The sequence below is a fragment of the Phodopus roborovskii genome, unplaced genomic scaffold, assembly GCF_943737965.1.
Source record: "Phodopus roborovskii unplaced genomic scaffold, PHOROB, whole genome shotgun sequence".
Taxonomy (NCBI): domain Eukaryota; kingdom Metazoa; phylum Chordata; class Mammalia; order Rodentia; family Cricetidae; genus Phodopus; species Phodopus roborovskii.
In genome coordinates this window covers 6,125,175-6,151,218 of record NW_026125489.1, presented here as the reverse complement: position 1 = coordinate 6,151,218, position 26,044 = coordinate 6,125,175, and the positions used below count along the sequence as shown (strand labels likewise).

The 26,044-nt window shown below is 47.9% G+C and overlaps 1 protein-coding gene across 1 annotated transcript in view; it reads left to right on the top strand.

Annotated features, from left to right (window-relative positions):
- The first annotated feature begins 2,075 nt into the window (after window positions 1-2,075).
- CUNH12orf56 (chromosome unknown C12orf56 homolog) overlaps window positions 2,076-26,044 on the top strand; it is a 36,420-nt gene continuing 12,451 nt past the window's right edge. Inside the window, 6 exon segments of the mRNA XM_051176170.1 lie at window positions 2,076-2,427; window positions 9,288-9,447; window positions 15,035-15,107; window positions 22,086-22,488; window positions 23,140-23,210; window positions 24,956-25,100. Of these exon segments, the coding sequence (XP_051032127.1) occupies window positions 2,176-2,427; window positions 9,288-9,447; window positions 15,035-15,107; window positions 22,086-22,488; window positions 23,140-23,210; window positions 24,956-25,100 (1,104 nt within the window). The 5' untranslated portion in view covers window positions 2,076-2,175.

The window sequence follows — 26,044 nt, the reverse complement described above, 5'->3', positions numbered from 1 at the left end:
GGAGTAGGTGCTCATCTCTCGTGTTCGGGTTAGCTGCCCATGGAAAGATTGGAAAAACCTAGGGGATTGTGGGCTCCTCGTGTCTGAGGTGCTCTCTGGTTCTCACTTTCGACCTTTGGCAGGTAGAGCAAGTGTTAGCAGGTGTCTTTCACATGTGATGAAACTTAACCTCCACAAGGTTAACTGATTTTGTGTGGGGGCGGGGAAGGTTTGAGGCAGTGTTTCCTTAGCTTTGGAGCCTGCCCTGGAACTCTCTGTAGACTAGATTGGCCTGGAACTCACAGAAATTAGCCTGCCTCTGCCTCCTGAATGCCACCATCACTGACTGGGTAAGTGATTTATAGCCCCCCCAAAAGAATCTCACAGATAGTGAGCAACAGGGTTAATGATCTAATCCAATCCTCCTGGCTCCAGATCCAGTCAGTAAACCTCCCTTTGTGGTTAACCCCATCCCTGCAAGCTGAGCTTTGCTGTTGCCCTGGCAACGGTATAGAACTTTGGGTACCTGGAAACCTTGGCACTGCTTTCTCTGTGAGTCGCCAGGCTTAAATGAGGTCATCCCAGTGACACGTTCGTAGGCTTCATTTAAAGATGGGTTAAGGTTGAGGTCTTGGTCACCGAAAGCTGGTTGATTCCTAGCGGGCTTTTTGGCACATACGGCTGGTGCATTGCCATTTCTGGCCAGGGTCCTGGGAAGTGGGTTATAAAACAAGAAACCCACAGACAGAACAGTGGTCTGAAGTGAGGCTCCCTCCCTTGGTCTTCACTCTGCACCTGTGTTGTTATAGTCACTTGTCACCGAGCTGCTGCTGTGGGGTAACCATTAGGCACAGGTGAGGGTTTGCCTTTCTCCTGGCTTAAAGTGGCCATGGGTTATCCATGACTATAGGGGTCAGGGACACCGCAGTGCTAAGGCCATTTGAGATTTTGCCAGCAGGTGGCACTTGCTTCCTACTCTTACCAATCGAGTCTAAGAAACAAGGTGGTCTAGTTATTTATTACTGCTTTGTTTAACTAGGCCTAAGTACTCCTTTCCCTAGGGTAGTGTGTTAGTCCACAGTATCTGGCTAGACATCGCAATACATTTACCCTCTTCTCCCACAGTGGATTTGGAATTGTTTACAACATTCAGTACTTAATAGTAAAATATGAAAGGAGAATGTAAATCACCACAAGGAACATCAGGTTTTAATAAGGTCTGTTAGGAAACATTGTATCTTTTCCCACATATTTTTGAGGCAGGGTCATGCTGTGCGGTCCAGAACTCGTTAGACCAGCAAACGGCAGACCTCCGGTTTATGGCCATCCTCAGGCCTCAGTCTCTGGAATGTCAGACTTGCAGTCTGTCCCTCCCACCCCCACCCGGCTCCATCCTCCGGTCTTTAGATGAACGGGAAGGGGTGGGAGGAAAAGATGGCTTTTCTAGGGCAAGTATGTGTTCCCCTTCTCATGTCGCTAACTAACAAACCGTGCTCTTCCTGGCTGGCAAGCATGAAGCGGCGCCTTTATTGCTCTGCATCTCTTGGGTTCACACCCTTCATCCCATCAGCTTTGATTTCCGTCCATTCCTTTTCCACTTTGTCCTGGGGAACACAGGCGCATGGCTTGGATGGGCCTGCGTACCCAGAGCAATTTACGAGTCCCTTTGAGGCAGGCAGAGTCCTGCGTCTGAGACAACAAAGATGCAAAGTCGGTGTTAGGGTCATATTAACCAGTGTTCTGTCAAGTGCCAAGTCTGTCATTATAGGATTCTCAAATCGGTCAGACTCGATGCCTCAAGTTTCTCTTTAACAGGAAGTCGGATTAAAGCTGGCCTCCATCATCGACGGAGTTTGTATGGGGCCATGTGTTTCAGTAACTGGACAGGGGCTCCTAACTATTCCTTCCCAGACCCTTGAGTGGTTCTCGGTTGTCAATCAACCCTGCGAGACAGACCTTAGTCTCGCCACGCCCATCGCCGTGGAGGGTGCGGACAAAGATTAGGGGCGGGACCAGGCGAGCAGGGGGCTCGGAAACCAGACGGTGGAGCGGGTTCCTGGAGCTGGGGGTCAGCTCCCGGGGTCCCGGCGCGGTGGTGGCGGAGGCAGCTGGCACGCGGCTTTGTGGCGCGCGCAGGTTCCACTGGGTGTCGTGGAGGCACAGCCAGCGGGGACACTGTCTGGTCGCCGATGCCTCATGGCCAGCCCCGCGCGGTCCGGCTTCCCGGCGCGCACGAACAGCCGTCTGGACGCGTTCCTGCGGCGGCACCTGGCGCCCGAGGTCTACGACGCCGTCCGCGCCTACGAGCCGTGCATCGTGGTGTCCGACGCCGAGAAGCACACGTTCAAGTACGTTGTGCTCAGCGACCGGCTTATCTACCTGACCGAGAACCCGCCCAAGTCCATCCGGAGGGTCGTGGCTCTGCGGGACGTCCTGGCCATCGACCTGGTGAGGAGCGCGCGCGCGGGCTGGCGGGCGGGCTGGCGGGCTCCTTGCTGAGCTCTCGCATCCCCCCCCCCCCCCGGCACCAGAGAGAGGGGCACCCTCCCCATCCCGCCAGGACCACCCCACCTCTCACTGCCAGTGGAAGCAGCTGCGCGGGAAAGCTGGGGATGGCGGTAAAACTCCAAATAACCACGTGCCCCCTTTCTCGTCCCTGCCCACCCCCTGCACCCCGCACCCGGCCTCCGCTTGAGTTGACGACTCATCCCCCTGTAGGAACACGCCTGCAAGCCAACCTCTCGAGCCGGTGCGGGTGTGTGGGAGGAGCCGGAGCTCACACCCGCGCAAACAAACGCTACTGTTGAGTTAAGAGCTGCCGCGGGTCTTGTTTTCTCCCTAGCCGCTCGCTCGTGTTTAGTTTACATGTGACCGGTCCCGAATAAGTGAGGGACCGAGTGAGTTTGCGTGAGACGCGTACGATCCTTGCCCCTTTCCTCCATCCAAACTGGGTGGGGAAACTTCCTGGAAGGAGTGGCATCAGAACCGACTCTCGGGAGGCACAGCCTGGCCTCGCCCCGGTTTCTGGAGTGTTGCCACCATGTCCCTGTCCCCTGGGAACAGGTTGGCTGGAGACATAGCCTCCTCTCCGGTTTCCCCTCCCACTGCCTCCTGGTCGCTAAGTCTAAACTGCTTTCCAAGTGCTTCTTCCTTCTCCACTGGGACGGGTGTCTCGCCTCCTTTTACTCTCCCTTGCCTGAGCCTGTGGCCCCAGGGAGAAGTCAGCCAGGCTCCTGACAAAGGGAGCTGTTTTGCCGAGAGAACCGTAACCCGGTTTCAACACATTTAAAGGAAATAATAAAATTAAGTGGAGTTTCTTTTTTATTTTAAATTCAGATTTCCCTCCTCAGCCATGTTCCCATCGATTTTTATCTTTAAAACTTCTAGTTGATATACTTATTTTGTGTGCGCACGTGCATGTTTGTGAGTGCGTGTGTCACAGTGAGAATATGGAAGTCAGAGGACAGCTAGTATAAGTTCTCTCATCCTGAGGGTCCTGGGCTCGAACTCAGGTGTTGGGTCTTGGCACCCTTCCCTCAGGAGCCACGGCGCCAGTTCTATTTACTTCTTGTGTTGAGTAAAAGAAGTAAATCGTTGCCCTTATTTCCAGTGTTTTGAGTTAATTAAAAAAAAATTGCCTTTGCATTTTTTTAATCCAACAGTCCAGCCAGGATGCAGAAGACTATTAATGCATGATGACTAAGTTTAATCTCTCATTTTGCAAATGAAACGAAACAACTCCCCAAAGGAAACAACCAAAAAACCCCAGAAGAATATGTAATATTTATATATGGGCTGCACAAATCTAAGATATAAACATTTTAATAGGGTCATTGTTCCCCTTGGGCAATGGGAGTTGTTATAGCAATCTCTCCTTGAAGATAACCACACTCCAAACCCTTGGAATCTGTGACTATGTTATGCAACGTGACAAGGACAACAGACAATGCCACTCAACTGACTTTAAAATACAAGTCGAATGCCTGTAACCCCAGCACTCCAGAGATAGAGGCAGGAGGACCATGAGTTTGGGGCCAGCCTGGGCTACAGGGCAAGCCCTTGTTGAAAAAGCAAATAAACAGAGGCTGGAGAGATGGCCCATCAATTCAGTGTCTCACTGCTCTTCCGGAGAATCCAGTCAGTTTCCTATACCCACACCACATGCTTCACAACCTCCTGTAAGCCCAGCTCCAGGGCATCAGACACCCTGTGTGCACATGCGCATACCCTTCCTCTCGCATACACACACACAACTAAAAGAAACCATCTTTTAGAAAGTACATAAAGCCCAGCGGCGGTGGCACACGCCTTTAGTCCCAGCACTCAGGAGGCAGAGGCAGGCGGATCTATGTGAGTTCCAGGCCAGCCTGGTCTACAAAATGAATTCCAGGACAGCCAGGACTGCTACACACTGAAACCTTGTCTTGGGGGGGGGGGAAGGCAAATAAAATTGGATAAGTTAGTAGTATTCTGGTAGGCATGTAAGTAACAGAGGGAGAGACAGCCTGGGAAAGACCCATGCAGCCAATGTTAGTTTCAGAGGAAGAAGGGATTGGGTGTATGGGAAGGCAGCTGAAATCTAGGGGCTGAAAATGTCACGACAGGGTTCCCTGGGGCCTCCAGAAGGGAACAGGCCTACCAGTACCTTACTGTGGGCTCAGCAAGATCCACTCTTGTCTGTTTTTCTTTCCTGGGACTAAAGGCAGGCAGGGCCGGCCTTGTGAGTCCCAGGCAAGTGTCCTCCCACCCAGCCCCTGCTCACTGACCCCTCCCCCACCCCTCAAGTCTCCCCATTGGACTTCCCATCTCCACAACTAAAAGGAAGTAACTTTGTGTTGCTAAATGCCAGCAGGGCTGTGGCAATGAGTTATGTCGGCCATGCACACTGTAGGAAACTGATACACAATGTTTTCCTTACCGCATTTCAAGTGAGAAGGCTTAAAACTATTCTTCCTGAGAAATAATCCTGCCAAGCACAAAATTTTCCTTTTATCAGATTTTATAAAACACTTCTCAGATTATTATAGCATAGAGACTTATACTAAGCTCCATAGATTTCCCCTAAGGTAAATGAATGAAAATATATGGTTTTGGTTTTTCCTTCTCATCTTTTTCTTTCTTTTCTAATTCTCTCTTTTTTTTGTTTGTTTTTTTGCTTTTTGAGACAGAGTTTCTCTGTATTGTTTTGGAGCCTGTCCTGGAACTAGCTCTGTAGACCAGGCTGGCCTCAAACTCATGGAGATTAGCCTGCCTCTGCCTCCTGAGTGCTGGGACTAAAGGCATGCATCACCAATGCCCAGCCTATGTTTTTGGCTTTTCTAGACAGGGTTTCTCTGTGTAGTCCTGGCTGTCCTGGAACTTGCTCTGTAGGCTAGGCTGGCCTGGAACTCAGAGATCTGCCTGCCTCTGCCTCCTGACTATTGGGACTAAAGGTGTGAGCCAGCCACCAGTGCCCAGTGATCTATTTTTATTGTGTGTGTGTGCATATGAGAGCTGGTGCTTGTGGAAGCCAGAGGCATTGGATCCTGCTGGAGCTGGAGTTACATACAGGTGGTTCTAAGCTGCCCAGCTTGGGGGCTGGGAACTGAACTTGGTTTCCTGCAAGAGCATCCGAGCCATCTCTCCGCTCCCTAATTCCTAGGTCAACTGAAAGGTGGTCATCACAGAATTGCTTTATCTGGTACCAATGTGATGGGCTCATAGAAAATGTATAGAATTTTCTCAAAAAAAATTTTTTTTTGAATGGGCCTCAGTGATTATCACAGGCTGCCCTGGAACTTGCTTATCTGTTTAGGACTTGCTATTGTAGGCTGTCCTTCAATTGCAGGGACCTGCCTGCCTCTGCCTCCCAAGTGCACAAATGTTTCTGTACCATCACACCATGGTGGAGTTTCCTAGCTTTTAAAAATTCAATATTTTCACTAATTCTTTGAGAGTGTCATAGTCCCTAATTTCTTAGTCCCTCTGTGACATCCTGACACTGCCCAGCAGCTGAGTTAGTCCCCTTCCTCCCTGGGCGCTGTCCTCTCTCTGAGGCCGCTTCTTACACACCCTCCCCTTGTCCTGAGACGCCTCACCTTTCCCTACAAGCTCGTTTTCTGGTTACTTGACTCAGGTTCCCTCTCTGCCTTTGCCCCCTGTCACACGAATGACTGTAAGCCACAGAACAAGCGAGCCCCAGTGCTTCTGGGCCCAGCTCTCCCTGTGGGCTGTGTGACTAGACACCTTCTGTGAATCTAAGGCATAGTTACACACTTCAGGGAGATAAGCCAAAAGGCCAGCCAGCCAAGCAAACAGACTCAACAACCCTCCACACGGGTAGACCCAATCCCATTTTCTCTTCACAAGGAGAAAAAAAAAGGATGAAGGTAGTGGCTACAAAAAAAGTTAGATGAGAAATCTGCACGGTTTGCAGAAGGCGGAGTTTCTCTTTTAGGGAAAAAGAGTTTCAATGCACTTTAGGTCTTTACAGGCATTTTCTATGCTTCCTCTCAGTTTCCAAAAGCGTGAGCAAGCCTAGCTAAAGTGCTGATGTAGTCATTAAAGCTACTTTTGAAGGCACTCTCTAGAGTTCTGCTGTTGTATAGACTACACACACACACACACACACACACACACCCCACACACTCAGACAAACATACACTCACACACACACACACACACACACACCCCACACAGACAGATTGTTCTGCCTCAGCGTGAGTTGTATAGACAAACACACACACACACACCCCACACAGACAGATTGTTCTGCCCCAGCGTGAGTTGGTTCAGAGTTGTGAATCTGTCTTTCTCACGGCCTTTACCTTCAGGGTGTCCTCGGGGCTCGTGTGAGCGCTGTGAGGGTCAGAGCTCGCATGATCACCGGGTTGACGGTGTTCCGACAGCCTTCAGTACTTCTCCTTGTGGTGTTTCTGAACATCTTCCTCTATGTTGCAGTAGGGGCGCCTGTGACCTTTGCCACCATCCACAGACGTCTCCTCTGCCTGGGAGCCTTCGGCACACTCTTGGGGCTTTAGCTGTAATGAGTCCTCTTCCTGGGGTTTCCGTACCTGACCCTTGCTGGGTTCTTCACACCCAAGCTCAATTTCACCCTGTTCCTGCTTCATCCTCTTGTGGGGCCGAGCTGGCTCTTGAGTCTGCACACTGGTTCCTCTCTGTTCCTGACATTTCCCTGGATGGTCCGGGTTCATGGTTCCCCGCTGCGGGCGAGGCTGCCATGTACAGGGACTGCTTGGATCGCCTTTGCTCCGGTGTCGGCCTGACTCTCAGTGGATGCCCTTGGGTCGTTGCCCTCCTGATTGCTGAGGGGTCAGTTAAATCACTCCCAGTCATACTGGGAGTGTAGCTCCAAGGTTGGGAACTTAGGGTGAGGAGACCGGATTCCCTCTTCATCAGAGGAGGCGCCTTTGCTGTTTCGGTCATTCAGAATGGAAGTGGAGGTATCAGAAAATACTTTTCACCTGGTGAATAAATCAGTCTAATGCCTTTAAGGTGACAGTTCATCAGTCCCACTGTAGAAAACCAGGTGGAGTCCAGGCCCTGTGCCCTGGGGCAGGCGCTTTGGGGGACACAATCCAGAAATCACACCGAACCAGCTGGCCCGTTGCCTGAAGAGGCCAGCGTGCAGTGTAGCAGCACACTAGGGACACGCTCCAGAACTGATGGCCAGCTCAACTGTTGCCTTGGCCGCTGCTTCAAGATTCCATAGCTGGTTGTGATGCGGTTTTGACAGATCATAAATCCATGTTCCATTCTGGATTGACTTTGAGGTCTCCTGTGCTCAAGCCATTCCCAGGGTCACAGAACACTTCCTGTCGCCTGCGAGATGTAGGGCTCTCCAGCCCCGTGTCTGCAGGCCGGATGCCACGTCGCACTATGATGAGAATGGCCTTTCCCTAGGGCAGGCGGGAGGCTTAAAGTTTACTGTTCCTAGACGATGTTAAATCCTGAAAGGAAGTTGGCTTTTCTAGCCTTACTTCTACTACCCGATATCGAATTAGATACATGGATCTAAGTGTGGTCCAGCTGGTCTGCATTGAGTTCTGGAACAACCAGGAATTCGTAGTGATACTGTCTCAAAAATTAAAAACAATGATTCCAAATAGTAAAATTCCATCACTCATTCAGAAATTCTTTCTTTCCTTTTTAAACCCCTCATCCCCATGTGTCTATGTGTATTCGTGTGTGTTCTGTCATGCCTGTGTATTGATGTGTGTCATGATGCGTGTTTGCAGGCTGGAGAACAACTTAACTGGATTTTTCTCCTTCTACCTGGGAGCTCATACCACACACACACACACACACACACACACACACACACACAGACACACACACACACACACAGAGACACACACACACACACACACACAGAGACACACACAGACACACACACACACACCACACAGACACCCCCCCAGACACACACAGACATAGACACACACACACAGACACACACACCACTCACACCACACACACAGACACACACACACCACACACACACACACACACACACACACAGAGACACACACAGACAGACAGACACACACCACACAGACACCCCCCCAGACACACACAGACATAGACACACACACACAGACACACACCACTCACACCACACACACAGACACACACACACCACACACACACACACACACACACACAGAGACACACACAGACAGACAGACACACACCACACAGACACCCCCCCAGACACATACAGACACAGACACAGACACACAGACACACACACACCACACACAGATACACACACACACACACACACACACACACAGAGACACACACAGACAGACAGACACACACCACACAGACACCCCCCCAGACACACACAGACATAGACACACACACAGACACACACACATAGACACACACACCACTCACACCACACACACAGACACACAGACACACACACACCACACACAGATACACACATACAGACACACACAGACACACACACAGACACACACACACACATACCACACACAGACATATTAAAACATTCAAAACAATGACGTCAAGGGGTGTTTTAAGAAAAACACCATTGCTTTTTATTGAATGATCCTATGGGGTAAATGGTCTCTTGGCCTCTGTTGCTTTTTTTTTTTTTTTTTTTTTTTTTTTTTAGAACTAGAGCAAATGGAAGAAGCTGAGAACAAGAAGAGAAGACATGCCCCAGTGGAGAACTATGAAAACAACTCACATTCAATGTGTTCTCAGTTTGTGGCATTTATTTTTCCCCAAGAGAGTAGGCGTTGTGTTCAGTGAGGTCAATTTCTTTTTTCCCCCAGATTGATGATTACCCAGAATTTTTGAATTCGTCAGATAGAGAAATCAACCAGCACATTCGTATTGTTTATTCCTCAACGGCTCTGAAAAAAGAGTGTGGGAAATCCAAAGGTGTTGGGAAATTCCTGGTCTCACTTCACCGCAGCAAAGCTAACAAGAAAGGTATGTAGTGCATGACATGAGAAAACAAATCAGGGCTGGAGAGATGGCTCAGAGGTCCTGAGTTCAATTCCCAGCAACCACATGGCGGCTCACAGCCATCTGTAATGAGATCTGGCGCCCTCTTCTGGCCTGCAGGGATACGTGCAGACGGGACAATGTATAATAAATAAATACATAGATAAAGCTTAAAAAAAGTTTAAAAGAAAAAATAAAACAAATCATCTGTCCTTTCCTTTCCTTTTAAAGTCAAGGCTTCCCTATCTTTTGACACCCATAGATTAAAAACGTTTTTTTTTTTTTTACTGGTGAAGTATATCGGGGAAAAAAGGAAGGCTTGTAAACCTGGGTCTAGACTATCCATCGGCCATCCCTCCTGCCTTGCACCTCCCAGTAGGGAGGGATGGTCATTTAACAGTACTTATTCTTCAAAACTAATTTTTAGAACTGGACGTGGTGGCACACACCTGTAGTCTCAGCACTTGGAAGGCTGAGACAGGGGAATTACAAGTTCAACACAAACTCCCATCCAAAAAAAAAAAAAAAAAAAAAAAAAGAAAAAGAAAAACAAAAGAGAAAAGTTGCTACTAATGCATCCCTGGCAGCAGTTAGAGAGGTAGGACAAGTTATATTAGATCCTTTGAACGGAGACCTTGGTATCTAGGTGGGAATTGACTCTGGCTGTGGCATTGGATGAGGGTCATTGGATAGAAAATGTCTAAGAAGCAGCATCCAAGTCATGGGCGTTCAGCCAGTTTGACCAAGCAGGATGCTTGCTGAAGGCAAGCTGGGGTGGTCAGACATTACCTGGGGGGAAATATGGAAGATGGGGAACCAAATTAGACACATAGAGTGACCACACACAGAAGAGGCACAGCTCTGGGAGTCTTAGTTTTGAGATTGTGTTTGCTGTACACCTCAGGTCTGTGGTTGAAAGGACTTGCTGTTCTTACAGAGGACCTAAGTTCAGTTCCCAGCACCCACAGTTGGCTCACAGCCACCCATAACTCTGGTTCCAGGGCATCCAATGCCCTCTTCTGACCTACATGGGTACCAGAAACAGAGTTGTGCATGCATCCATGCAGGCAAAACACGCATACACATTAAATACATAAATAAATCAATAATAAAAATGATTGCCTCCTAAGCATAGAAGAAGAAATGAAGGGCTGAGGCGGCCTGTGGACAACTCCTTCTTTGGGTATCAAGTAGAGAAAACTATTCACTGTCCACTGGACTCCACTCCAAGTCAGCACGAGAGCCTTCCAGAGTGTCAGACAGCTGCCCCGTGGAAGGAGGTTGTATGTTGTTTTTTCCCTTGTGCGGACAAGCTCCTCTCCACACGGGTAGCTCCGGCATGGAAACTGTTTGTCCCGGGCATAATTAGCAGCGTTATGAAATCCCTGGTTGCTCACCAGGTCTCTTGTTACACTAATTAGGGTATCGAACTGGTGTTGCTTGCCTTAAATGCATATTCGGCCTGCCCACAAACACAGTTCTCTTGGCTCTTTTTCAACATGGATAGGAGCGTGAAAACATATCAAAAGAACATAATGGAGTGGGCTGAAGTTTAGTGAAATTGCAATGTCCAGAAACTTTGGAAATGATTATTAAACAGTGAAGACATTACGTCATGTACCTGTGCATGGCTAGTCAGAGTCCCTTCTCCTATTTGCTCTTTAGTTTCACCCCCAAAGATATTCTGTGACACCTTGTTCTGCTAGCTGGCCTGGCGATCACAGAGATCCGCCTGCCTCTGCCTCCTGAGTGCCTGGATTAAAGGCGTACGCCACCATTCCTGGCCCCGTCTGACATTTTTGAGCAGGTTTTTGTGGAAACACAATGCTACCGCCCCCAGGAGAAGAGATGATACACATTACAAGATAAAAACCACTCCTCCCTTCCATCACAATAATGTTGATATGCTCTGTATTTACTGTGGTCCTGCATGCTGTTTGGTTAGGGTATTCCTATATATGAAGCACCCCATGGTTTGCTTCCTGTAGGACCCTGCGGCTCACCTCTGTAGGATCCCATGGCTCACCTCTTAGATGATGTGTTATGTGGCCCTGCAGGGAGGAGTAGACTCATGCCTCTGATCAGCTGTGTGAAAATAGTCATTACCGAAGTCTTTAATATTAAGGATGATGTCATGGCCAAGAGAAGCCAGCAGGCATTAACTAGGGAGTTAAATAAAGGTAATTATTAGGACTGACTTGTAACCTCTTGGGTGAAAGCCCAGGGAATATTTTTATCATGTGGCAAAGTTGTCCACTCTCCTGTCACCTTCATTATCTGAGCAAAGGGAACTCACAGAGCAGATCACCCGTAGTAAAAATGCCTGGTTTAAATCACCAGACACGGTTATTGGGCCCAGCCCCAGCCCCCCCCCCACCCCCGTGGTACAGAGGAAAAGCAGTTTTTCCTAATGACCATGTGTGTTCCTTGTGCGGGCCTCTGTCAGCATTTTAAATTTCTGGGTTTTGAGCGGGAGTGGTTATTGAGCGGGCGTGGCTCATCAGCTTTCCTTTACTGAACCAGCATCTGAGATGATAGAGGCACCAAAGGAAAGGCTCAGTTTGGCACATGCTTCGTGTCCACTGCCAGTTGACGCTGGCGTCTTGGGGCCTGGCACGGCAGCATGGGGTGGAAGGGAGCGTGGTAGAACAAGGTGTTCACCTCAGGCTAGTTCCGAAGGGTAGGGCAAGGGGGGAGGGGGTCCAGGTCCTCATATCCCCTCATGCTTTCATTTACTTCCTCCTGGGTCCCCACCTCGTGAAAGTTCTACCACCTTCCAGCAGTGGTGCGGGCTTGGCAGTAAGCCCTTGGGAGACAATGCATCCCAAACTATAGCAAACTCTTCAGGAACAAAACCTCTGGCAACCGAGTGCCAGCGGTGAACTCTTCTGAAGTTCTGGAATAGTTGTACCTAGAATCACTTGGTTTCGGGTATGCTCTAGACCAGCAAAACTTGCTGCCATCATGGACGTACTTTACATCGAGTTGAAATATGTCTAACACTGCCACATTTGGCCATCAAACATGAATGCTTTTGAGTGACTGAATTTCAATTTGGGTTTAAACAGTTCCATGTGACTAGTGGTCATTGTCATAGCTCTGGAACCGCAGAGGGCATCTTAGAGACTTGAAGAAAACCACACTGAAATAGGATGTAACAAAATGGAACAGAATGCGGTGTGGTGGATCATGATTGTGATGCCAGCAGGTACCTGGGAGGTAGAGGCAGGAGGATCAGGAATTAAAGGTCACCCTTATCTGCATAGTGAGTTTGAGGCAGGCCTCAGCTACACAAACCATTGTCTCAAAAATCAAAAGCTTGGGCTGGAGAGGTGGCTCAGCAGTAAGAGTGAGGACTGTTGTGAGTAAGATTTCCCCTTCAGTCTGGTCCCACCGCTGCGCCAGCCCTACGTAACACACTGAGACACTGTATTTGATATAAAGCGGTTGGCCAGTTACTAGAATTTCTTATTGGCTAGCTCTGTCTTAAATATTAACCCATTTCTATTAATCTAAGTGTTTCCACGTGGTCTCATCTTACTGGAAAGAGGGGCTGGTGTTCTCTGTCAGTTCGCCGCCTTGGATCTCTTCCCTACTCCTTCCTGTCTCCTCCTAGTCCTGCCTATCTTGCTTTCCTATTGGCCAACAGTGCTTTATTCATTAACCAGTAAAAGAATGACAGAATGACATCTCCCATCAGACTGTTTTTCCAGAGAACCCAGGTTCAGTTCCCAGCACCCACATGGCAGTTCACAACTGTCTGTAACCCCAGTTCCAGGGGACCTGACATCCTCATACCAGTGCACATGAGAGGGAGGGGAGAGAGGGAGGGAGAGAGGGAGGGAGGGGAGAGGGAGAGGGAGAGAAAGCTGCACAGCTACTGTGGTAGCACAGCATTTGGGAGGTAGAGGTAAAGTGGCCAATGCTAGTCCCAGGCCAGCCTGGTCTACATAGCAAGTTCCAGGCCAGCAAGGCTACACAGAGAAACAAGAACAAAGGAAATGTAACCAAAAGTTCGTCTGCATCTATATTTGTACATACATGCACACATATGTATATGGAAGCTAAAACCAAGGACATTTCCTGATGCTAATGAGTTGGGGAAGATCTAAAACCAGAACAAGGTTCTGGGGAGTCTCTCAGGTTGGATGGAGAGTTGTTATGTAACTCAGCTTGAGCGTCTTCACAGGAAGAGGACTTTCTCCCCCTGTGTAATCTCCCCCTGTGTAGAGAAAGCACATTCGTTACTCTGTAGTCGGCTCTGATAGTATAAATGACACTTAAGGAGAAGGGCTTATGTGTCTTACCGTTTTAGGGTACAGTACACCACTGTGGGATGGTGAAGGCAGGACCTGAGGCAGATAGTCACACCCACAGGCAGGGGCAGAGAGAAGGTGTGTGCACACGCACGTCCATGCTTTAGTAAAATGCTGATTGGCTAGGAGCCTGGTAGGAAGTACAGGCGGGGTGACCAAACCGAGGATGATGGGAAGGAGAAGAGTGGAACTGAGAATTGTCAGCCAGACGCAGAAGGAGCAGGGGATAAACACGCCATGCCAATAAAAGCTCAGCCGTTGTTATGGAATATAACCGGTTTAACTTAAAATGTAAGAGCTAGTTAGTAATAAGCCTGAGCTATTGGCAGAGCATTTATAATGTACATTAAGCCTTTGAGTCTGTTATTTGGGAACAGGCCGGCAGGAGAGAATTATCTGATTACAGGGAGCCTTTTCCCACTTCAGTTAACATATCAGGACAATTCCCCACAGACATTCTCACAGGCCGACCTGACGTAAAAGCCCCTCACTGAGACTTTCTTCCAGGTGATCCTATATGTGTTGACAGTCAAAATTAGCCATCATAGAGCCCCTTCTAAAAAGTGTCTTTAGTGTGTGTGTGTTGGGACTTTTTTTTTGTACAAGTTTGTGCATGTGGCACACATACATGTTTCTGTGGGCATATGCATGTGTATACATACATGTTGAGTCCAGAGATCTATATCCGGTGTCTTTGTTGGTTTCTCTCCAGCTTGTTTTTTGAGGCGGGGCCCTTCACTGAACCTGGAGTTTATGGATGGAGCTAAGCTGGCTTGCCGATGGGTTCCAGGGATCCTTCCTATAACCCCCATCCCAGAGCTGGGGTCACAGACACATACTGCTACCTGTAATCTTTACATGGTGCTGGGGTCCCTTCTCAGGTTCTTGTGTGGCAGGCATTTTTTTGACTGAACCGATTCCCAGCCCCGTGGAAAATGTTTTCACCTGGGTAACACCATGAACATTGCATCCAAAATCTGTGGGGCTAGCTGACTGAAGACTCAGTGTCTAAGCCATTTGCCCTCTGAAGAATGGAATGTAGGGATCAGACATTCCACCAACCACAAAGCCAACGAAGTTCTAACTCACTTCCGGGCACAGAGCACATTGTCCCCATTACAATGAAGACTTCAAGTCAACAGAAACAGACAGTGACGTTGGCACTGAGAGTTGTTGTGTCACTACCCTTTAATGACATTAGACCATATGAACTCAAATTACTTAACTAATGACCACATTGCATTTTTGTCTTTAAGTCAAGCAAGATAATAATGGACCCAGGTTTTGGAGAAGAAAAGATTCTAGGAGTCTGGACAAATCCTCTCTCAGGTAAGATTATTTTGACTTGCTGATTAAAACTTATATCGCAGTTTGAATTGTTTTTAAAATACTTTTATTTATATATTGTGTGTGATGTGAGTGCATGGGTGTGTGCATGTGAGTGTGTACATGAGTGTGTGCATGAAAATGTGTGCGTGTGAGTATATATATGCAAGCGTATGCACAAGTGTGTGCATATGTGTGTACATGAGTGTATGCATGTGAGTGTTGCATGAGTGTGTGCAGCTGAGAGTGTGCAGGTAAGAATGTACATGAGCGTGTGTGTGAGTGTGTACATGAGTGAGTGCATGAGTGTGTGCAGGTGAGTGTGCACATGAGCGTGTGTGAGTGTACATGAGTGCATGAATGTGTACATGAGTGTGCAGGTGAGACTGTGCACATGAGCATGTGTGTGAGTACATGAGTGTGTGCATGTGTGTGCAGGGGAGAGTGTGCACATGAGCGTTGTGTGAGTACATGAGTGTGTGCATGAGTGTGTACATGTGTGTGCAGGTGAGAGTGTGCACATGAGCGTGTTTGTGAGTGTGTACACTAGTGTGTGCATGTGTGTGCAGGGGAGACTGTGCACATGAGCGTGTGCAGGTGAGTGCACACAGTGTGCCCATTGAGGGTGCCTCGCAAGAGTAGATTCTCTCCTGTATTGTGGGTTCTGGGAATTAAATTTAGGTCATCCGCCTGCCTTGGTGGTTGGTACCTTCGCCTGCTGAACCATCTCTCTGGCCCTCAGTTTTATAATATATTTTTCTATTAGTCACTTTATATTCATTTTGTGTATCTCATGTGTACAGCAATAAAAAAAAAAGTATTTTGAAGAAAACTTTCCCAAATTAAAATCCAGTTAGTTAAAATAACACAACATAATAACAATGATTTTTCATTTTCACGGGATATATAGATGTTACAATGTCACTTTAGTAAATTAAAGTTGAATTAAAGATAATTATTGACCTTGAACTCTGTGTGGAACAAAATGTTAGGGCTTGTAACATTCCTCTTGGTTTTGCTATTCCTTTTTGAGGCAGGGTCTCATACAGCCAGTGCTGGCCTCTGACTCATTATGGAACTAGGGATGGCCTTGAACCCCCGATTCCTCTGTCTTCACCTTTCTAGTGTGTGGATTACAGGCTACCTCGCCTTTTTAAAAAATGCCATGGTTCTGGGTACCAAACCCAGGACTTTGTGCATCTGAGGCAAGCACTTTCCATGTGGGTTACATCCCTAGCCCTGCGCCCTGTAAAGGACACAAAGGTGAATGAGGCATAGTTCTTGTCCTTGAGAAGTCTAACCAGGCTTCATAACATCTGTCTGGAAGTTATCTAAAAGTAAATATGCTGGGTGCTCTAGATGAATTGAAGCAGCTTGTCTAAGAGATTTAAAGAGGGGAGAATTAAATTCAGTTGTTGGGGGAGAGGTCAGGGTTCCAGGCGACAGCTGGTAATGGGATAGTCCACAAAGAGATGGGCTACCACGGAGAGTGGCTGTGAAGACCTGGGCAGATAATACATGGAATATGAATTATGCTGGGTGACTCATCTTGATTGTCAACTTGACACCAGGGAAGAGACCTCAAGAACTGCTTCCATCAGATGGCCTGTGCCGTGTAAGCAGTGCCGTGTGGCCTCAAAAATGGGGTTCATGTTTTAGAAGGCCTTTAAAATGTATTTGTTTTATTTTTGGTTGTGAACCTAGCCTTTAATGGTGAGTCATCTCTCCAGCCCAACCTTTTTGTTTTATTATTTATTTGTGTGTGTGTGTGTGTGTGTGTGTGTTTATAGAGGCTGGAAGAGGACATTACATCCTGACTTTTTTTAAAAAAGATATTCTGTTTTCATAACTTCAAGTATAATACTGTTATACAATGGAGTGTCTGGACCAGAAGGATTCTAAGAGCTTCCCGTGCAGAGATAGATGGGCATGAGGAGAATTCCTGTGGTGGGAGGAGAAGTTGGTATCAGCACATTATCACAAAGTGCTGGACACGTGACCTCCTGCCTGGGGAGCGTGGGAAGCCTGTGGTCTGCAGGATCTCCTCGTGTTCTGTTTCAGGTGGAGTTACTATTGCAGGAATGAAACACCATGACCAAACAGGCAATTAGTGCCTTGGTCAGTGTTCTATTGCTGTGAAGAGACATCAAGACCACGGCAACTCTTATCAACGGCATCATTTAACGGGGGCTGGCTTACAGTTTAAGAGGGTTAGTCCAGCTGGGTGATGGTGGCCGCGCACACCTTGAGTCCCAGCACTCAGGAGGCAGAGGCAGGTGGGTCTCTGTGAGTTTGAGGCCAGCCTGGTCTACAGAGCGACTACATGGTGAGACCCGTCTCAAAACAAACACACAGAAGAGGTGAGGCTTGGGAGAGGCTCAGTGATAAAAGCACTGACTGTTCTTCCAGAGGACCCAGGTTCAACATGACAGCTCACAGCTTTCTGTAACTCCAATTCTAGGGGATCCGACACCCTCACACAGGCAAAAACACCAAAGCACATGAAATGAAAGTAAATAAAATTTTAAAGAAAGGTATTTGGGGGATGGGGTGCAGGACAGTGGTAAAGCCCTTGCCTAGCCGTAGGTTTAATACCCAGAACTAAAAAAACCAAAACAAAACCTAAAATATCAAAACACCAAACCTTCCAACCAAACATTTGGGACAAAAATGTTGTCTACAGTAACTGTAATCTTCATGGAGGTGTTTGGATTATGGTGTAAGATGCAAAGAATCTCCATGTTCCTGCCAGCACTTTCCAGGCTTCTGAGGTTCCAAGTTCCAATTCTATTTGAAGCTAAAACATCCAGGAAAACCAAATGGCTGAGGCAGAATGGGCGTTCTCTTTAGCCCTGCAAGCCCAGGTCAAAACAGTCATCCAGGCCAACTTCTAACGGTGGTGTTGGGGCAGGGACGCCAGCCTGTGACTGAATGCTGCCCTCCAGGTTCCCCGTGGGGTGCTGGTGGCAGTTTGTGGGGTACCATTCAGGGGTATGTAGGATGGCCATTATGCATGGCCAGTTTCTCTGACTTTGTCTACTCACCGCTGGAAAGAAGCGCTCCCTGTCCATGGCAAGAACTAAGATGGCCACCAAATTCGTGCTGTGAACTCCTCCCAGGAGTGGAACACTTGTCAAGGGTTTGTTTCTGTTTCTCCCCTGCACCGTGTTGCAGGGTATTTGTTTACATTGGGTGAAGATGTGTTGTTGTGATTGGTTTCCTAAGAAGCCAAACGGCCAGTAGAGAGGCAAGAGAGAATAGGCTGGACTTCCGGGGGGAGAGAGAGGAACTCAGTAGATCTTTGGGGCAGCAATAACAAGAGAGAGGGAGCTTGGGGCTGGAGAGATGGCTCAGAGGTTAAGAGCACCCTCTGCTCTTCCAGAGGACCCTCACGCAGGCATGCATGCAGGCAGAGCACCAATGCCCATAAAATAGAAATAATTTAAAAAATTGCTTAAAAAAAAAAAGAGGAAGCTCGTTTCCTTAGGCTATATGCTTATTTGTCATGGCTGAGCAAGGGAGGACCACTGGAGATCCTAGGGTGAGGGTACCTTGATGCCCACCCCCCTTGGCATCAGCTTTGGAGCGCTCCAGTTTCATGTTAAGGAAGATCACCCCAAAGTACAGAAGGACCCCTGTCACCAGTGCGAACTATTTGTCCGTTACATAAAAGCCGCAGGGCATACATTATCCTGATAACAGCTTGTCAGTCTGCTGGAAGAGCTGGTTTCCCGGAAGCCCTCCTTTGAGCTCCTGCTGAGGCTGGGATGGTTACAGGGATCTAAATTTGCTCATTAGTGAGCCAGAGCCTGGGACGTCCACGTAACGTGCCAAGGTTGGGACAAGTGTCCCTTGTCACTTCTCCAACTAGTCACAGGGCCAAGGCACACCCCCCTGTTCTATCCGGACCCCTCTAACAAGGTTTGTGACTGTCCCACTGGGGTAGCTGACTGAAAAATACCAGTGGCTCTGAAAACAGGACAGCTTGTGCGTCCCACCTGCGGACTCCCGGGGGTCTCTGAATAAAGGGTGTAGGGACAGAGGTGTCTGTTTTGTGAGCGTGTCCTGGCAGTGTCATCTCCATAATTAAATGTCAGGGTCAGGAACCTAAACAAAAGGCAGGCTGGGTGGAAAACACTAATTCGAGGGCCAGTGGATGCGCACAGGTGCAGAGCTTCGCAGCACCTCCTAGATGTAGGCTGGAGCCTAATTATGAAAAGCTGCCGGTCAGAAGGACGCTGCTATCTTGGGACATCAGACTTACATAAGTGCAGTCCCTTTCAGGATAGTGATAAACGACAGGCTTGTAAGTACCCGAGGGATGCAAAGCCGACTAGTGAATGCTGGCAATGAGGTCTAGGCTTCTCTCTCCTTAGGAAAGCTTCGCTAGTGGGTTCATAGATCTTACAGAAGAAAACACAGGGAGGTACTTTGTTGTTAACTCCGGTTTCCATGCTGGGGCAGCCAGCATTCTTACCTTCCCAGCCATCTCCTCTCCTTTTTGTTTTTTCCCAAAGATTTATTTATTTGTGATGTATATACAATGTTCTGCCCGCAGGCCAGAAGAGGGCGCCAGATCTCATTACAGATGGTTGTGAGCCTCCATGTGGTTGCTGGGAATTGAACTCAGGTCCTCTGGAAGAGCAGACAGTGGTCTTAACAGCTGAACCGTCTCTACAGCCCTTTGTTGTTGTGTTTGTTTGTTTTCTTAAAGGAAAAAGTATCTTCTGGCCTAGTTAAGAGTTCTGTAAACCTGGGAGCTAGGGGTATGAAAGCCAAGCTCTCCTGTGGTTTGTTCATGGAATCTTGGGTTGTTTAGGACAGCAGCTCAGTTTAGAGCGCCACCTTCCTGGTGGCCGTTTCTAGAGATGCCGCTTGAACAAGTCTGTGCGGCATCTGTAACTGAAGGCATGCGGACTACATCATGTGATGTACACGTTGAAAGGCAGACTCTAGATGTGGAAAGTGTGCCGTGTGACACGTGATCTCATGTGACGTGGCTGCAGCGATATAGACCGTGGGTTCCTTACACGGGGGGCTTTGGATGCTTCAGACTTAAGTGACCGTGTCTCACATAGATAGGGCACCTAGCCCTTGCAGCTCCACAGACACAGGAACTTAAACATCCAGGGCGCAAACCCGAGTGCAAAGACGTTCTGTCTTCTTTCTACCATATCCACACTTGCCTCTTTCCCAAGACGCCATTGCAAGCACATCCTCCTTTAACTGAACAAGTATTGCAAAGCGAGAAAGACGGGGATGGTGTCATTTGGGTGGAACTCACTGAAATAAATGACGATAGAAGGGCTGGAGAAACGGCTCAGTGCGTAAGAGGGCTTGCGGCTCTCACAGAAAGCTGGAGTTTGCTTCCGAGCGTCGATGTCGGGTGACTCCAGCTCATGTGGTACCAACTTAGGGCCTTGGTGGGTACCCATACACACGTGCACATCTACATGCCTAAGTAAAAATAGAGTCAACCTCTTAAAATGGGAATGGCGACAGCAGAAAAGATTAACCCCTAACCTCCCTTTCTTCTTGGCAATCATTCCGTCCTTTTCTCTGTTCTCGGGGTTCTCAGCGATGGCAAGCATCTTGGAGAAGGATGGGGACTCTTTTTTTCTCCTTTCAGATGCACTGAATCTCTGTAGTATTGTGACAGGAGACAAAGGCTCGGTGATCCTAGGATTCGGTCACTGTGTGAATACTCAGCAGTGTTTGCTCACCTCAGTGCATGTTCCCGGCAGCTGCTTAACCCTCACTCTGAAACTCAATGCCTTGTACACACCCTTGAGTATTTACTGTGGCCGCAGCATTACCCAAGAGGAGCTTTTGTGTGTGTGTGTGTGTGTGTGTGACCGTTTCATAACTGCCCTATAGATGTTGTTGTTGAGTTAAAATGGCTCCTGCCTAAACTTTAAAGAAGTAACATGTCAATTAAAGCCACAGGATTTGAGATGAGGAGAGGGAGCCGGTGGTTGGAACTTAGAACGGTCGATAGTACTATACAGGAATGGATGCTGTTTGTTTGAAATTAACCTAAGACATGGGCTGGAGGGATGGCTCAGTGTTGAGCGCACTGGCAGCTCTAGCAGAGGACATAGGTTCTATTCCCAGCACCCACATGGTAGCTCAGAACTGTCTGGAACTCCAGATCCAAAGGATCTGATGCCCTGTATGGCCTACACTAGGCATACATGTTGGGCACAGATAGATATGCAGGCAAAACATCTATGTAAACATATATTAAAATTAAATACTGAAAACAAACAAAAAACCAGCAACAAAAATAAACCCCCTAATCTAAGACCTGATTTTTAAAAAGTGCCTTTCAGTTTTGTGGAGGTTCTAACCCTATGGCAGAGAAAGGCACCCTTAGAATAAGAATAAGCAACTCTTTATAAGAGCTGCTGCGGTCATGGTGTCTCTTCACAGCAATAGAAACCCCAACTGAGACAGGATGACATTTGTATGGTTTCATTTCTGAAAGCAAAAGGACACACTAAGAGATAGCCATGCCCTATTTCTACTAGTCAGTAGCAAGAGCAAGTGTATTAGTTACCTTTTCCATTGCTGTGACAAGGTACTTGACTTAAGTATGGAGGAGCATATTATGGCTCATGGTTTTAGAAGTTTCTGCTCATGATGGAGGGAAAGGCATGGCAAAGTCGCTCAGTCTTTGGCGGTGGCAGTGTGTTTTGGTGTCTGTTCATATTGTGGTAGACCAGGGACCTACTTTTACCATCCAGGCGCCATGGCAGAAGGGCTCTATAGCCTTCAAAATGGCACCGTGGCTGGGGAGTAAGAACTCAAAACAGCAACTTGAGATTCAAACTGCAAGGGCAAGTGAAGCCTGGCCACGCCCCTCTCATGAGCTGCATTGCCTTTCCATGAAGTTAGTGGCTTTCAGAGTGGAAACGGGCGGCTGGATTCCCTTGGCTCCTCTCTGTTGGGTCCTAAGTTAATAGTCATTTCTACCCACAGGTCCAACTAGGAGGGCAGCATGCCATTCAAGGACTCACTGCCCTGTCCTTCAGACCTCAAGCATCTGTCCCTCCCTAGCCCAGGTGCCTCTCTGCCTTTACCTATTCCCTCTAGGAGCTGTCAGTCTCCAGAAGCTTCCGGCTGGGCTGCCGGCTGGATGTCTTTTGCGTCAAACACAGAAGAGCCCCAGGAGCCTCCAGATCACAAAGACTGCTCAAGTGAAATTCCTGTCAGGTTCGATGGGAACAGGAATGAGGTCCGCTTGGGAAATTCTCTCCCAGCTTCTCCTAAGCACAGTAGCTCTGGCCTAGAGAAGGAGGAGTCAGAACTTCATCTGTACATCATTTCTGAGACCTCCTCGATATTTCTGCACTTGAAGAGTTCGTGGAACAACTACATTATAGTAAGTGCCCTCACGCTAGCCTCGACCCCAATGTGTTTGCTTTTTGGAGGGATGGCGGTGGGGGTGGGGTGGGGTGGGGGTGGGGTAAACATGCTCTCCTGTTCTCCCACTCCATTTTGAGGCTTTAGCCTTGGAATTTACAGATTGTTGTGAAAGAGAAGTAAGGGGAGATTTTATTCAGGTATTTGGGGTAAGGAGAAACGCTTATTAATGATTAATGGCTTGGGGGCCGGAGAGTCAGAGTTGGCTCGGCCGGCCGGTTAGAGCACTGGCTGCCCTTGCAGAGGGCCCCTGGGTTTGATTCCCAGCACCCACAAGGCAGCGCGTAACCATCTGTAGCTCCAGTTCCAGGGCATTGATGCCCTTTTCTGGTCTCCTTGGGAACCAGGCATGTATGTGGTACACATGTATATGTGCAGACAAAGCGTGTGTGTGCGTGTGTGTGTGTGTGTGTGTGTGTGTGTGTGTGTCAGAGAGAGAGAGAATAGTAGTGTCTTGGGGAAGGAGGAAGAACCGGGATTTTTGAGGGGGCAAGGAAGCAAAGACAGCCATGATGGAGTCTTCCCAGGGGGGTTTTGCAGTTTATCTGGGTGACACAGAACTCAGATAAAATTTAGATTATTTTTAGTAGACACGCTTTTCCTCTTTCAGAGAGCTACTCTTTCACAAGAGTCTCTACGTTCCAGTGAACACGGTCACACCGGGAATCCAAAGCCATACAGGTAAGGCGCCATGTGTGGTAGACTCATTGGAGACTTTCTCCGCTCTGCAATTCTTCCAGCTCTAAGCTGTGCATGCGTGTGTGCATGCGTGTGTGCATGTCTGTGCATGTGTGTGTGTGCATACGTGTGTGCGGATCTGAGGAGGAGTGAAGTTGGGAACAGTCTGAGAATCACCCCTTTGGTCCGAGCTGAGGTAGAGGTAAGAGCCAGTAGCTGGCTGCTTTGTTTTTTCTGATCTTCAGCTTGAAGTTCGGATCCCAATATATGTCTATGAATCTTTTATTTATCGTGCTACAAAAATGTTTGTGGAAACTCCATTTCTGTTGTTTCTGGAGCTCGCAGAGTATAAAGATCTTGCAGTCTTTGAAATGCAGGATCAGAGTGGATGACTGAGAGCAGGACCTCAAACTTAGTCCAATTTATTTGGAGATGACCATGAACCAAACACTTGTATCCAGGGTATGTAGTCATGGAAGCATCTCAGCCCAGAGGTGCTGCTATCGTCCCATTGCACAGACTTGACAACTGAGGTCAAGAGAGGCTATGCAACCTTCCCGTAGTTACTATCGCTTAATAATAGAGCCAGTCTAGGATCTGACCACAGTCCTTGTGCCCCCAATCATTATTTTTCTGACAGTAGGGTTGCTGAAATTATAATCATAATCTCAAGCTTTCCCACCAGGAAAGACTCCATCTCTTCCTCCGGAAGCTGGGTTTAACAAGGAAGTCTCATTGGCAGCCTCAAGGAGAGCGTCAAATGCTTTTTAAATAAGGAGACAGGGGGTGGTAGGAACCAACGTGGCACATAGTCGTAGTGGGGCAAATGGCCGTATCCAGGGTTCAGGAAGACGTGATGAAATTGCTTTACCTGAAGTCAAGAATGTTAAGAGTCGGCTAACCGATGGAGATCACGAACTATCTGTCCTGCTGTTGTTTTTACACACAGATATTCTAGATATAACTTGGGAGCTTGGGCAGGTTCCTTCCCTCTCTGACTTGTATGCTAAAGCCACAAGGGGTCCCGGCTCAGTCTGCACAGGGCAGCAGAAGCCCCCAGCCTGGAGCTTATCACACAGCCAGTGAGTGCCAGTTCTAGTGCAAATTACAATGTCTGAGCACAGGGCATGGGAGGTCCATTTGTAAAAAATTCATTTGGTGTGTGTGCACATGTGCACCAACACACTGCATTCTACGAGAGAGTTTCTCTGTGTAGCTTTGGAGCCTGTCCTGGAACTCACTCTGTAGACCAGGCTGCCCTTGAACTCACAGAGATCCACCTGCCTCTGCCTCCCCAGTGCTGGGATTAAAGTTGTGCCCACCACTGCGCTGATGGAAATTTCTGTATAAATGTATTTATTTCAGCAAAGGAATTGATGGAAGGAAAACATTAAACAGATGATATTACCCAGGGCTCCTGGACTGTGTTGACATAAATTAGCCCATGGAAGGGTTTGTCAGGGACAGTGAGATCATGCCAGCTGAGCAAGGGCTGGGTGAAAAGTGAGAGAGAGAGAGAGAGGGAGCATTGTGTGTGGGTGAGGGTTCACTGCTGCTCAGTACTGAGGGCTAGGAGGTCAAAGTTCAGCTGGGGATTCCAACAGTCACCAACTTGTATAGACTTGTCAATAAGTGTAGTATTTGTGAACAGCCATATCTTACATTGTAAATGAATCTTTCTTCGTGTGTGTGTGTGTGTGTGTGTGTGTGTGTGTGTGTGTGTGTGTGTGGTGTGTTTGTTTCCGTAGATCCGAGGAGAAAATTAAGCACTTCAGTCAGCTGAAATCTGAGCTTTTCCTCCAAGACAACACTTTGAGGGAGATTCTGTGTGTAGTCACGGAACTTAGAGTAGCAGCTCAGAGGAATTTCATCCTGAAAAGACTTTTCTGGAAAGTAAGTGTCTTCTTACTCTTCATCTTTAAACCTTGTTTTATGTGCTTACCCAATTTAAACGTAACGTACAAGTACAAGTCGTAATTCTGATGCCGTGTTTTAAAAGTGGTGATTGTATTTAATGTAGATGTGTTTTAATACTGAAGGTTTTTTGAGGTAAGCGATAATATGTAAGTGGAAATGGGGGGTGGAGTTACCGAGTAACGAAGCAAGTCGAGCTTATATTGTAGAGGGAACGACTTCTGCAGGTAAAAGGGAGGGAAAGGGGGCTCTCACAAGTTCTTCTACACAGGTTTTCCTTTAGTAAGCATCTGTATTGAAAAAAAAAATGCCTTTAAGTAAAAGATTGGTATTTTTTTTTTCAAAAATATGATCCCCGGGGAATTCCAACAGCTTGATTCTCACGTGCAAGTCGAAAGTGCTTGTTTGGAGTTTTGGTTGGGAGGTGTTGGGAAGCCACCATGAGAAATAGTGAGCATTCCTGCGGTTGGTCCTGCCTGCTGTGTCACCCCGCCTCTTAGTGAGCAGCTGTGAAGTACATGAACACTGGTCGTTCAAGCCGTTGTTCAAGCTGAGTGTGCAGGAGAGTAACCATGTTGGATTTCCGGATGGCAGTGGCCTGCTGTCTTAGTGTGGCTGGCTCTGAGGAAGTCCCTGGGGTGTGGGTTAGCTGGGATGGCCTCAACAAAATCAACGTGGTCCGCTTCCCCAATTATATGAAAAGAGCCGCCGTAGAGAATAACAGGTCAGTTAATGATAACAGGGTTCGGGTGCTAAGCTGCACGGTCTGTAATGGTCAAATGTGGTTGATTATTAGGAACACACCATGCACACTTTGCCTCTAGGATTTCCTTCACAGGGTTGTGGGAAAACACAGGGGTGGGCACCAGGCCCTAGAATAACCAAGGACGTTGATTATGAAAATGAGATTCATACAGAAAGGC